Source organism: Mobula birostris, chromosome 3 (assembly GCF_030028105.1).
Source record: "Mobula birostris isolate sMobBir1 chromosome 3, sMobBir1.hap1, whole genome shotgun sequence".
NCBI lineage: Eukaryota > Metazoa > Chordata > Chondrichthyes > Myliobatiformes > Myliobatidae > Mobula > Mobula birostris.
In genome coordinates this window covers 81464893-81478146 of record NC_092372.1, presented here as the reverse complement: position 1 = coordinate 81478146, position 13254 = coordinate 81464893, and the positions used below count along the sequence as shown (strand labels likewise).

The 13254-nt window shown below is 39.8% G+C and overlaps 1 protein-coding gene across 3 annotated transcripts in view; it reads right to left on the bottom strand.

Annotated features, from left to right (window-relative positions):
- dhx15 (DEAH (Asp-Glu-Ala-His) box helicase 15) overlaps nucleotides 1–13254 on the bottom strand; it is a 123524-nt gene that overhangs the window by 91358 nt on the left and 18912 nt on the right. For all 3 annotated transcript variants that reach the window (XM_072252954.1, XM_072252952.1, XM_072252953.1), the window contains exons 2-3: nucleotides 5689–6076; nucleotides 2701–2894 (exon numbers count right to left, since the gene is read on the bottom strand). In XM_072252954.1, the coding sequence (XP_072109055.1) occupies nucleotides 2701–2894; nucleotides 5689–6076 (582 nt within the window). The remainder of the gene's footprint in view (nucleotides 1–2700; nucleotides 2895–5688; nucleotides 6077–13254) is intronic.

Below are 13254 nucleotides of genomic sequence, written 5' to 3'. Positions count from 1 at the left end.
AACACTATCACTGGTTCCCATCCCCTTTTCCAAAGTTGGGCACGTGGCCAAGTGGTTAAGGCATTCGTCCAGTGATCTGAAGGTCGCTAGTTCGAGCCTCAGCTATGGCAGCGTGTTTGTGTCCTTGAGCAAGGCACTTAACTACACATTGCTCTAGTGCCTGTGCGAGGAGTGGCACGCCACACTGACTTCTAATCTGCACCTTGTAAGGCATGAAAATGCCCGATGCAGGCCTCTCACAGTCTGAGTCAACATTCCCTCCCTCCCTTTCCGAATTAGTTTAAAACCTGCCAAACTACTCTAACAAACCTGCCTTCAAGGATATTGATCCCCCATGGGTTCAGGTGCAACCCGTCCCTTTTGTACAGGGGATACTTTCTCTAAGGGATCCCAATGATCTATAAATCTGAACCCCTGCTCCCTGCGCCAATTCCTCAGCGATGAATTCACCTGCCAAATCATCCAATTCTTACCTTCACTGGCATGTGGCACAGGCAGCAATCCAGGGATTATGACCCTGGAGGTCTTGTTTTCCAGCTTTCTACCTAACCCCCTAAAATCTTTCTTCAGGATCTCCTCACCTTGCCTACCCATGTCATTAATGCCAATATGCACCAAGACTTCTGACTTGAGGATGCCATGGACCAAATCTGAGACATCCCTGACCCAGGCACCAGGAGGCAACATACCATCTGGGTGTGTCTACCTCACTCACAAAATCTCCTGTTTCTCTGACAATGGAGTCTCCTATCAACCCAAGTTCACCTGCCTTACTTGTCAAACCTCTTTCAATGACCTACGCATCAGAATTTTGATTATCTGCAACACTGAGCAACTACACTCCAAACTGTGGAAGTGGATTCAAATGTTCTAATGATAACACTGTGGCATGAACAGTGTAACTGAGTTCATAGCAATCATGCTACTACTGTTTATACAGGCTAACCATGTGGTACCCAACATTTTGTACCAAGGGCCAATAATGAAAATCGAGTTCAATTCTAAACTGCTCAGATTGAACACAGTTCAACGATATATACTCGGCAAGTCTATTTGCTAACAAATAAGCCAACAATGCTTTCCTTTGGAGAAAAACTGAAATGAACTCTAATTTCACCATGTTTAAATTATGTTTAAAGCATATTTCGGCTGGATAAGCAAATATCAGTCATCTTACAGTATTTGCTTTTAAATTTAATTTTAATTTAGAATATTTATCTCTCTACCTCACACTCAACATCTAGTAGTTTTTGATTTTGTGCCAGTTAATCCATTGACCAGGCAGAATATATGTGACTTTTGTTTCCTAGAATACCTGCTCAGCTAGTATCCTGTACCCTTCATCTCCACCCAATCGTTCACCAAATATGTGTTTGCCCTGCCAATTTACAGGCTGTGCTTTCCGAACTTAACAGCTACTGAAGTGAATAAGGGTTGAATTTGTCCCAAGAGTAGATTTGAGCAGTATTTTAGAAATGGAGACCTTTTTCATAGAAACTAAGGTATTTATTTTTATTTCTTCCCCCCTCTCCCATATACCTCCGCCCTGGCTCGTCCCATCTGCCTGGGCTTGACCCCTTTCCCTCTTTACTCGCTGCTACCATCGGACAAGTGGTGCAGGAGATCTTGGATCCATGCTACCAAACTCAGGAGTAGTCAAAGTCCTGCAACCATCGGGCTCTTGAACTAGTTTCTATTCACCTGAGCAATTCAAGTGGCTGTGAAAAGACATAGTAACCAGCTCTAATATTTCATTCTTTCTTGAGATGACATATAGTACTAATCTTGATAATCCATGGGTGCAGATTTTAAGTGATTAATTAGGACGTGGAATGAGCTGCTGCTATCAGGGAGTCTCTGAATCACTTATACAAAGATGAATAAGCTGAAAAGACCTCTATGCTTTCAACGTGTACGAATAGCAGCCCTACATTACATCAAATTTCAAGTAAAATATTGCAATTTAGGTATTCATACGAAGCGAACAGGTGCTCTCAGCTACTCTGCTTTCATTCTGATGTGAGCATGTGGGAAAATCGTAATGTAATTGAAATAGTTTGTAAAATGTGTTCTTTAAGGTTGTTATAGCCAGGAAGTGATAGTGGGGATAAACTCTCACTACCTATTAAATGCTTCAAGTGGTATGTGTCTCAAATAGCTTCTGACAACCAAGTCCAGCTCCTAAGCTACTAAGTCCAGAGGAACCAATTCTAATGACAGGAGAAGGGGCAAAGGCAGGTTACTGGCTCCATAAAACCAGTCACTCTAGAAAGATGGTCTCGTCAGCCATGGTAAGCAGATCATCTAGAATGAAAACTGTTTTCAAACCTCCGCTGCCTTACGGCCAAACCCATTCACAAGGAAGACTTGGGAGTAAACCCCCGAGGAAAAATCCGGAGCTAGATTTCCTAAGGCAGTCCTACTTTGAATTCGACACTGACTAGCAACTCCGGTGCTGCTGGTGCCAAACTGTATTGGTCTCTACTGTTCCTCTGGATTCATCAGCTGTGTGGAGAGGGGGAGCCTACTGCATTTGCAACAGCTTGCTCTCCATATCGTATTGCCGTGGCTGGTATATCACACAAGACAGCTGGGATACAATATCCATGGTTAACCCAACCAACGGAGGGCCTCAAGACGCACTGATAATTGCAACAAACTTGGCTGCATGTGACCAACAGAAAAAGAAAATTCACTTACTTCAGGCAGGTTTTTGCACTGCTGCAGTCTTCAAATCTAATGGAGTAGCCAACCTCCTGACCCAGCATCACATCCATTTCATCAGCCACTCGCTGAGCTACACTCATGGCAGCGACTCTTCTGGGCTGAGTACAGGCCACTCCCCGTTTGGGTCCAACCATGGCTCGCACATAGTCAACGCACCACTGAGGAATCTGCAAATCCATTCAAGAACAAACATTACAGCCTCTTTAAATTACTGACCAACTCAATGTAAAAAGTCAGAAGAGATCAAAACAAACTCTATACTTTCAAAGGTTAAACCAATGCCAAAAATCACAAAGTTTAAGTAGACTTTGTACAAACCTTTACGCAGCCACAATGGTGATTTATAGAGCTACTGAATAAATAGACATTTAGTTAATGGTGCCATGAACTGGAGGGACAGATTTTGAAAATGGGAAGGGCAAAGAAACAGCTGAAGAGGTGAAAGCATTAATTTCAGTTAATCAAGCAAATTGAGCTTAATACACATTTAAACCCACAGTTATGCAAAAAAAACTCCCAGGATATTGTACTTTGCAAATATAAATGCATAAATCTTGATGCATGCTCTAAAAATATGTATACAAAAAACAACTGCTCTCAGCACTAGCTAGTCTATCATCTGAACAATGGCTGCGTTGCATCAGGTAGCAACAGGTTTTCCAATCTAGCATGAAATACAAACCAGTCACAACCACACAATCCATGATAGATTCTGTCTTCTATCAGGAAAGGAGTATGAACATGGAATGAGATCATGCAGCGCAATCAGCTTTTATTTTCCTCTCCTCTATTGACTGCTGCCTCTCAAAGCGCAAGAGAAAGCAAATGTATGCCCAAGTGCTTACAAGCTGCTAATTTGAAATGAAGGTCTTATTTCTTTTGCCTTTAAAAACTTCCCACCAGTACAAAATGCTCGTTGTCAGAATGAACCGCTGTTGCCAAGTTTTACTGCTTTGAGTTCTCTAACTGAACTTCTATGCTGAAGAAATCACAGACCACAAAGTTATCTCAGTAGTTGACATATTTAATCTCTTTTTTTCCTTCAATTCCAATTAAATGAAGCCTGGAGGATGAAGGCATCCCTTACATCCATGGGGTGATGCCATGATGCAGCCCAATTTTGCAATACAGTAGAAAATAAAAAAAATCCAGGGTATAAGCCGGCTGGAGAGAAATGTAGTTTCTTGGGGAAACAAAGACAGCAACTGATGTAATGGTTATTGCAACACTGTACAGCACCAGTGATCTTTAAATGCTAATCTACCAAATTTGTCTATCAGAATCAAGTAACTGGCCATGATAATATATGATGGAAAAAAATGATCAGGTCAATTTTTATCCTTATCCTCTCCCACATCCAATGTGTTACCAAATCTCTAGAAACTAACCAACTGCTGGGATGAACTGCTGAATGCAGGGATGGATGGGCATTGGTTAATTTACTTAATATTGAGTCAGCTGTTGGCTGCCTAGCCTCATCACCAGTAAATGTGTCAAAACACTCTAAAACAAAGCACAGATCATCTATGGAGTGAATGCCAATACATCCATGTACCACGTCAACTCCAGTGGAAAAACAGGGAAAATTGAATATTTATAACTTACATACTAACAAACTAAATTACTCAGAAAGCTCTCTGATCTGTTGTTCTTTTGATTTGTTGATTAAAACACCATTTCAATATGCAGAGCACTCATGGATCACACAGCAACTGAATGCTGCATATTTGCTTCTTATATGCCCTCAATTACAACACTAATTAGACAACTTGAGAGAATGGTCAGTTATCTAAACTGAATCATAAATCAAATCGACTTGCAACTTTACAGAACAGTAGTTAAACTACATATAAAGTACTGTATGCAGTGTGAGTCACCACACAACAGCAATGATGGGTACGATGTGATTGCACAGGAGATTCACCAGGATGTTGACTAGATTGGGTGACTTTAGTTATGGGAACAAACTCAATAGGCTGGGCTTATTTGTCTTGCCCTGGAATGAAGGAAGCTGAGTAACATGATGGAGGAGCATAAAATTATGAGAGGCAGATATCAAAGTAAGTTTATTATCAAAGTACATATATGTCCTCACATATAACCCTAAGATTCATTTGCTTGCAGGCATATTCAGTAAATCGAAGAACTATAATGGAATCAATGAAAAACCGTACCCAACAGAATGGGCAAACAACCAACCTGCAAAAGACAAGAACTGTGCAAATACAGAAAGTAAAATAATAATAATAATAAATAAACAACAAACGTTGAGAACGTGAGATAAAGAATCCTTGAAAGTGAGTCCATTGGTTGTGGGAACAGTTCAGTGATGGGGCAAGTCAAGTTGAATGAAGTTATCCCCTCTTGTTCAGGAGTCTGATGATTGAAGGGCAATAACTGTTCCTGAAACTGGTGGTGTGAGTCCCAAGGCTCCTTTAAACTACTTCCTGATGGCAGTAGCAAGAAGAGAGAATGGCCTGGATGAGTGGTGGTGGGGGAGTTCATGATGGATGCTGCTTTCCTGCAATATGCTCGACGTGGATGCACTCAATGGAAGGGAAGGCTTTACCCGGGATAAGGTAAATAATGAGAATCATTTTCCACATGGTAGGGATATCACAAACAAGCGAGCAAAGGTTTAAGGCGAAAGGAAAGAGTTTAAAATGAGCCCTGAGGGAATATTTTTAATGAACTATAGAGTGGTTGGTATCTTGAACATGCCAGAGTAAGTGGTGGAGTCAGATATAAATCACTAAATTCAAGAGAAATTTGGAAAGGCACTTAAATAAGAGATAAAAGGGTACACAACTAATATGGGAAATGGTATTAGCATAGATAGGCAAAACAATCAGCACATTGGCATGAAGTGCTGTAGGGCCCATTTCTGTGCTGTCACAACTATGAATACTTTGGGAATGGCTATACATTTTTACAATTCCACATCAACTCAACATTACCAACCTGTGTTGTTTTTCCAGAGCCAGTCTCACCAACAAGCACAAAAGACTGGTGTTTAGTCAAGATGTCACTGAACCTTTCCTTGTAATCCCACACAGGCAATTGTAGTCTTTTTTTCAGGATCTCATAATAGCGTGGGGTGTGGGGTAAATTGGTAAATGGATTGATAGCCTGTTGATGAAGTGCCGGAGTTGTAATGAGGGGCATATTGCCTCCCGCGGTTAAAGCCGGATTAGACAAGTTCCTTGAATCCTTATCACGATCCCGATCCCGATCACGATCCCGATCTCTATCACGGTCACGATCCCGATCCCTTTCCCGATCCCTATCCCGATCCCGGTCCTTTGAGCGATCATAATCTTTGTCTCGGTCTCTGTCTCTATCTTTTCGTCTGTTGGAAATAAAAAATGTTTTACGTTTTACTACCAATATGAACTTACCAATACACTACTATGCTTAGTTTCATTTCAATTTTGCCTATTACATTGAGATTACATTTTAGCCTATTGGCAAAGTATTATTTAACCTCAATATTCTAAACAGTCATATGGATTTGCCAAGAAAAAAAAACAATTGAATTAAACAGTGAAAAAGCCTAATCCAACTTTGATGGTTGGTGACTTAGTCTCATGCCGATTTAGATTACAGTGCAACAAGATTCTGGGATTAGCAAATGAATAATATTTTAAAAAAATGAATGCTGGAAATACTCAGGTCAAGCACCATCTGCAAAAGAGTTAAACTTTATGTTTTAATCTGCAAACATTCATTTTACATTAGCTCCTCCCAATGCAAAGGAGGCCACACCAAAAGCAGAATTACATTAGATACAGAACACTCAATTGGAAGTCATATTTTTCATTAGGGAAATGTGTTTGCTGTCTGGAACAATGAGAAGCGAGAAGGTAAAGGATAGGCATTGCATTGCTTTGACATGCAAGGGAATGTACTGTCGGAAGGACACAGAGAAGAAACAGCCCAAGGGAATATCAAAATGAGAGGAGCTGTGCTCTGCTGTGACATCACACTATAAGTGATCATAATGACATTCATTCTTGTTCATTCCTCCCAGATCCCATTCGAAGGGGAGACCGGCAAGGTGGGTGTAAAGACAATGTGTACAGTGTAATTTTTCAGGTTAGGTGGGAGGAAAAAGAGCAGAAACGCAAGATGTAGAAAAAGCATAGTTAATTACTCTGTCAATCACAGCAGAAAGACAAGTAGAGGACACAAAGAAGGCAGAAGCAGTATTAAATTAGCATCATCAGAATGGATATAACCAAAAGAGAACCTAAGAAGGTAGAATTCTTTACAGGAAATGGAGTACAAATGTAATCAAACTGGCAACGGAAATCTGGAACTAATAATGAAAAGTCCCAAGTTGACACTGATAAATTAAGAAAAGAGAAGGTAAGGGAATTATCAGATGGGCTGTGTGAAGTTAGAAAAGGGTGGAAATTAGCAAAGCTGATGTTCCACATATCCATAGACTCGCGAAGATTCCTAAAATAGCATCTTCCTGCAGTACTGTGTTCTTTGGAGAATAAAATCAGATAATGGAAATACTCAGCAGGTAGGCAATATCTGTGGAGATGAAAAATGATAACATCATTTTGAAAAGTTAACTATTTCCCTCTCCACAGATGCTGCCTGACCTAAATAGTTACAATGCTTTCCGTTTTCCATTTAAATTTTCCATTTCAAATTTGGAAAATGTTAACACAACCAAAGTGCTACTACTCAGTGCAGAGGTAGTTGAGCTACTGGAGGGCAGTTGTTATGAACACCAGTATGGATCTTATAAAAGCAGAGGGCCTCCAGATTGTCTTGGAGGTGAAGCAGGATTGGTTGAGTCTGGGATAAACAAGAACTAGGAAGCTAGTTGTTCAAATACAGGGCTATCTTTCAGGCTATCGCCAATGTTAAGGGCGAACCTTAAGTGAATGGAATACTACAACTGTAAGAGAGATGAATGAAGTGAAAGAGTAGATTGCCAGAGCTGTTCTTTTCTCTCATCATTCTCTTGTACTAAACTATATACCACTTCATATCTAAACCTTGTCAACCTTAAATATATTTATTGAGATACAACGCAGAATAGACCCTTCTGGCTCTTCAAGCCACACTGCCCAGCATTTCCCCTATTTAATCCTAGCCTAATCACAGGACAATTTACAATGACCTATTAACCTACCAACTGAAACTTTTGTGGCCTGTGGAAGGACACTGGAGCAACTGAAGGACACAGGGAAAATGTACAAACTTCTTACAGGCATTGGGGGGGGGGGGGGATTAGAATTTGAACCGAGGTCACCTGTATTGTGAAAAGTTGTGCTAACCACTATGCTACTGTATCACTCCTTTTGAATAAGCCTTCACAGGCCTCGGACAGAGAATTCCAAATACTTACTACTCTCTATGTTAGGTGAAATGCCTTTGTATGTATGCCTTGAAATGAGGATTCCTTGTTTAAAGGTAGTGAGCCCTAGTTGTAAACAATCCAGTCCAGTGAAATACCCATTCTAATTTTCATGAGAGCACCTCTCATTCCTTGAAACTTTAGACGTTAGAGTAAGGCTATCTGACGAAGGGTCTCGGCCTGAAACGTCGACTGCACCTCTTCCTACAGATGCTGCCTGGCCTGCTGAGTTCACCAGCAACTTTGATTTGTGTTGCTTGATATTCATTTCTTCCCCATTATCCACCATTCCCCTTAATGCCTTTGATGTTCAGACAGTTATCCATCTCCTTCTTAAAATACATTCAGCAAATTAGCAGCCTCCACCTTCTGTGAATCAGTCACTTTCCTGAGAGGAAATTTCTTAGTACATTTCTTAGTTTGTCTTGTGGTGCTGCACGACATGCCCCGAGACTAACTCATACCTGACACCACTGACCCTGACATACCATCCCGAGCCAAGGAAAATATCTGCCCAACATCCATCCCTGTCAGAATTTCTATACGTTTTAACAAGACCTTCTCTTAATTATACAAACTCCAGTGAATACCTGCCTAGGCACTGATTCCTCATATGACAGTCCTGCTATCCCAGTAATTAGTCTGATAAAACTTTTATTGCATTCCTGCTATGGTAAGTATACCATTGGTTAAGCAAAGCAGGACTGCTCACAACACTGGTGCAGTTGCATAATTGCGACAAGACATCCTGTTCCAGTACTCGAACTCTCTTGATGTCTTTACTGTGTGCTTTAAATTAGTGATGTACATCCCACTGTAGATTGACATTTCTCAAATACTCTAACTTTCTAACTTTCCCACCAAATGTATCCCTATTGTATTGCATCTGTCATGTTTTTGCCCATTTACTCAAAATCTTAAGTCAGCTTAAGATTTTTTACGTCCTCCTTGCATCTCTCAATGCCATCCACTCAGAACTATATTTCATTCCCTCATCCAGATCTCTGAGATACATTTCCTGTCAGGGTCCCAAGCACTCATCTCCATGGTATCCATGAGTCGTCATGAAGAACATCCATTTACTCCTTCTCTATTAACTAATTTCAATCCATTGAAATTGCATCTGCTTTACTACCATCACCTTTCATGTTGTATTATACACTCATTCAAGGGACCTCATCAAAACTAATTTAAGTCTACTCTGAACGCCTCAATTTTTTCCAACACTTAATCCCCCACCACTTTCATTAGGTTTGATTCCCTAGCATTTCTGTAAAGCCATTTGTGTTCTCTCCCATGAAGACAGAACTAAAGTTCTGCTGAATTGCTTTGCTCACCATTATAAATGCTGCAGTTTCTGACAAGAGACCTATATTTGTCCTCACTAATTTTACACATCTCTATATTTCAAACAATGTACTTTTATACCTATCTCATTTTTGCTCTCTTAATCAATCTAGGTCTACTTCTGCTGAGTTCTCAACTGTTCTAAATTCTCTTTCAATCTAATGTTCCCTAATTTTTTTTCGGAGCCATGATCAGATTGCTTTTCCTCATTTCCTCAAACTTCAGTTTGAGCGAATTGCTTCACTTTCCACCTTAATGAAGAATTCTATATCATGGTCAATCTTTACTGATGAACCCTGTGCTGCAAGATTATTAACTAACCTGCTTAGCACAGTCCCCAATCGAGGTTAGCCTGGCCCCTAATTGGTTCTTTAGCATTCCGGATACACAATACAATGAAAAGAAAGGACATTTCCATAATTTGTCACCAAAAGAGTACTTTAATAGAATATCCCCAAAGTACTGCTTTTCTTCAGACAAAAGTATTTGGTTAACTCATAATTCATATTGAAGCCCTCAATCCTGACACACAGGAAACAGGAAAACAAAGCAATAAATTACTGTCCTCCTAAATGCAATGATCAGGTTAAATTAAAAGGTCATGGAATCAGGTCATCTCAGCCGGGCCTAAATGGTCACTTGATGGGACAAAGAATCTGTTTTCATGGTACATGATTCTATAATCAAGTGCAGCAGAAAAGTAACCAATGACAATACACCACTAGACTAATATTTGCAAAGAGCCTACCGAGAGACTGACTAACAGGATACCAGATCCCACCCACCCCATGCATATACGTTTGGTTTCAACAACTTTTGCGCTTTTCTCAGTTTATAAAAGATAGGCACGCACTGGAAATACAATACAAAGATTTTATTTGGCTCTGACTGCGAAGATGCTGTATAACAACCAGCTAAAATAGATTAAAAATTCAGGCATACACAAATTCTCAACTCCTTAATAGATGCAAAAAAATCCCCCATCAATGTTGAATAAATTAAACGCTCTGTTAGTTCATAATGACCCTGTCGATTCAGTAAAGGTTTCAAGGTGAGTACACAAAAATAATCTTATTTTGTTGGTGCTGCTGTTAGTGCTTATTTCTTGAATGGAACATAATATAATGCTCCTAACAATCATGAGTATTGATAAGGGTCCAGGCGATACTGTGATACACAATTACCTCTGTAATCTTGATTCCAAGGACAGACTTAATTAAAAACAAAACACAAAAAGATATTAATTGTGACCATAGAGGGGGAAAAAAAAGAAAATGTGGGGGGGAAAATAGAAACAAAGAGCTTTATTAAGAAGGAACCACATTGTGAAAAGGTGGGAGGACATAAGTGATTAGTAGCTTTCATGTTTAACAATTTTTTTGGAGCACACATAGGTAAGTAATCCATTACAACCCAATGAGTTAAATTGGTACAAGCTAAACTAAGAGAAGGGTCATCTGAACATAGGACTGTGATGGTAACAGATAGAGCATCTTTGTACCCAAGCCCCAAAGAGAAGCACAACATTCTGGAGTCAGGTGAAAAAGTAAATGCTGCTCTGCCAACTCAGGAGAAAAAGGTTTTATAACCTTCTGGAGTATTTCCTAAAGCCGCAAGATCATCAAGAACAACATGAAAAGCATTTCAATAATTCAACAGACCTGCTAGCTAAAGCAAGTTAGTTTACATGGTGGCTTATCTAAACTAACTTCCCCAAATATCAATCTTAATACTGAATAAATGAATCCTGATGATGCCAAGTTACAGCAATATATTTGATTGTGCAATTGCATTTCAGTATCTTTTTTCAAATGTTCTGGGTTACGCTTGAACACAACTGCAAGAACTCACTGAACATTGTCAAAGACATTTCATACGTGGCTCCACGTAAAGGTGTGGCAATCTAGAAGTTTACCCGCATTACTTTGAGGTTAGAGCAAAAGATGATACTTAAGGCATGAAGCGTGTTCTGATGGCATATGACATAAAAATAGTACCATTTATTATATGCAAAACGTTAGCTCCAATTACTCAAAAGGAAAACTTAAAAAGTTTATTTGGTGGCCATCAGCAATAAGGTAAACAACACTGGCTAAAGTGACAGAATTTAAACAAGCTTGTTATTCCAACCCAATACCAGACATAAGTGTACTACAGAAGAGTGAAATGCTGAACAATAAAAAGCAACTTTATCCATAATGTACTGTTCACCAAAAACTAAGTATTCACAAAGGAATTAAAATGCTTTTGTGTGATGTGAAATACTCTAAATGCATACTCTTTCATCCTGCAGATAAAAGATAGCAGATAGATTTTAATTTTGTTTCTACCAAAGCATTTATGGGAAAACAATAGATATTCACTCCATTCTCTATACCAGTTCATTGTCTTCACTCTTCCTGATCCGTTTATTGACATTTATTTAAACTGCTTGTGACATGAACTTCAATTAAATGTTCGGTTGAACTAAATACTCCATAACTTACCATACTACCAATCAATGAACTGACAATCTATAACTCAGTTGATCCTTTGTTAATCCAAGGGAATGTCATTACATCGCAATGGTCAAATCATAGATTGCACAACTGCATACTTAATGACATTCAGTTTCTGTTAAAAGTGATGCTTTGTGAATTTCCTCTGAACTATTTCTTCAGTCTCCCACATAAAATTATAAAATATAATATCAAACCTGGGTCAGTCACCTCAGAGGCCCTCCACTGGTCAGGGTCAACCATGGATGTTGCATCACAGCTGTCTACACGACACACAAGCCAGTACTTAAGTCAGAGCAGGATGACATGGGGAGCAAACTGTTGCCCACATAGCAAGCTGTTGCCCCGCTACACAGCTGATTAATCCAAAGGAACACCAGAGACCGAACCGATAACAGTTTGGTACCAGCGACAGCACGGGAGTAGTCAGTCCGCGTTGAACTCAACATAGGACTGCCTTAGGGACTTCAATTAAGAACAATTAATTCAGCTTGGATAAGAGCAATTAACTTTGATTCCATATACTTGAAGTATCTTCTGAATTAGATACTTTAACACATTCTTAAAAGTTGACTCTGCCTTTGTAATAGTCAATGGACATCACAGACTGCCCATATATTGCCTTTTAAATCAGACTCCACACACAATTTAAATTGGTTTAAGGCAGCCAAATGAAGCTTAGATAGGTGAGCAAATAACAAATCACACAATTGGATTTAGTGACAATAAAAATAACACCCTATACTACTGGAAGGCTGGTATTCAAAAAAAAACAAACATCATGATTTTTCTGTATCAAACCACCTCACGTGCACATGCATCAAGAAACAGGAGTGGAAAAACCAACTTTATGGAGTTATTTATTCTTCATTCGGACACGGCTGGTGGCGTAGTGGCATCAGCGGACTTCGGGACGAAAGGTCCCAAGTTCGAATCCAGCTCCGGCCGGCTCCCCTGCACGCTTTCCATCCATGCTGGGAACTCACCCGGCAGAAGGCAATGGCAAACCACAGCTGTAACTTGCCTCATACGTGGTTCCCCACTATGTCAGAGAGGTGTAGAGGGAAATAATCCGCTAACCAGAGAAACTCCGGATGCAAAGTACCTTTCCTTAATTCTTCATTCCCTTACACACACACACACTGGGGGGAGGGATCATATTAGAATAAAACCAAGTTAGCTCTGGTTGTGCATCAGGAATCCAAGGATGTGAACATAAGCATGATGATTAGTGGTCCAAAAGCAATCAGAGGAGACTACAGTAGCAAGATGCCCCATAAATACATCCTCAATCACAAAGCACAT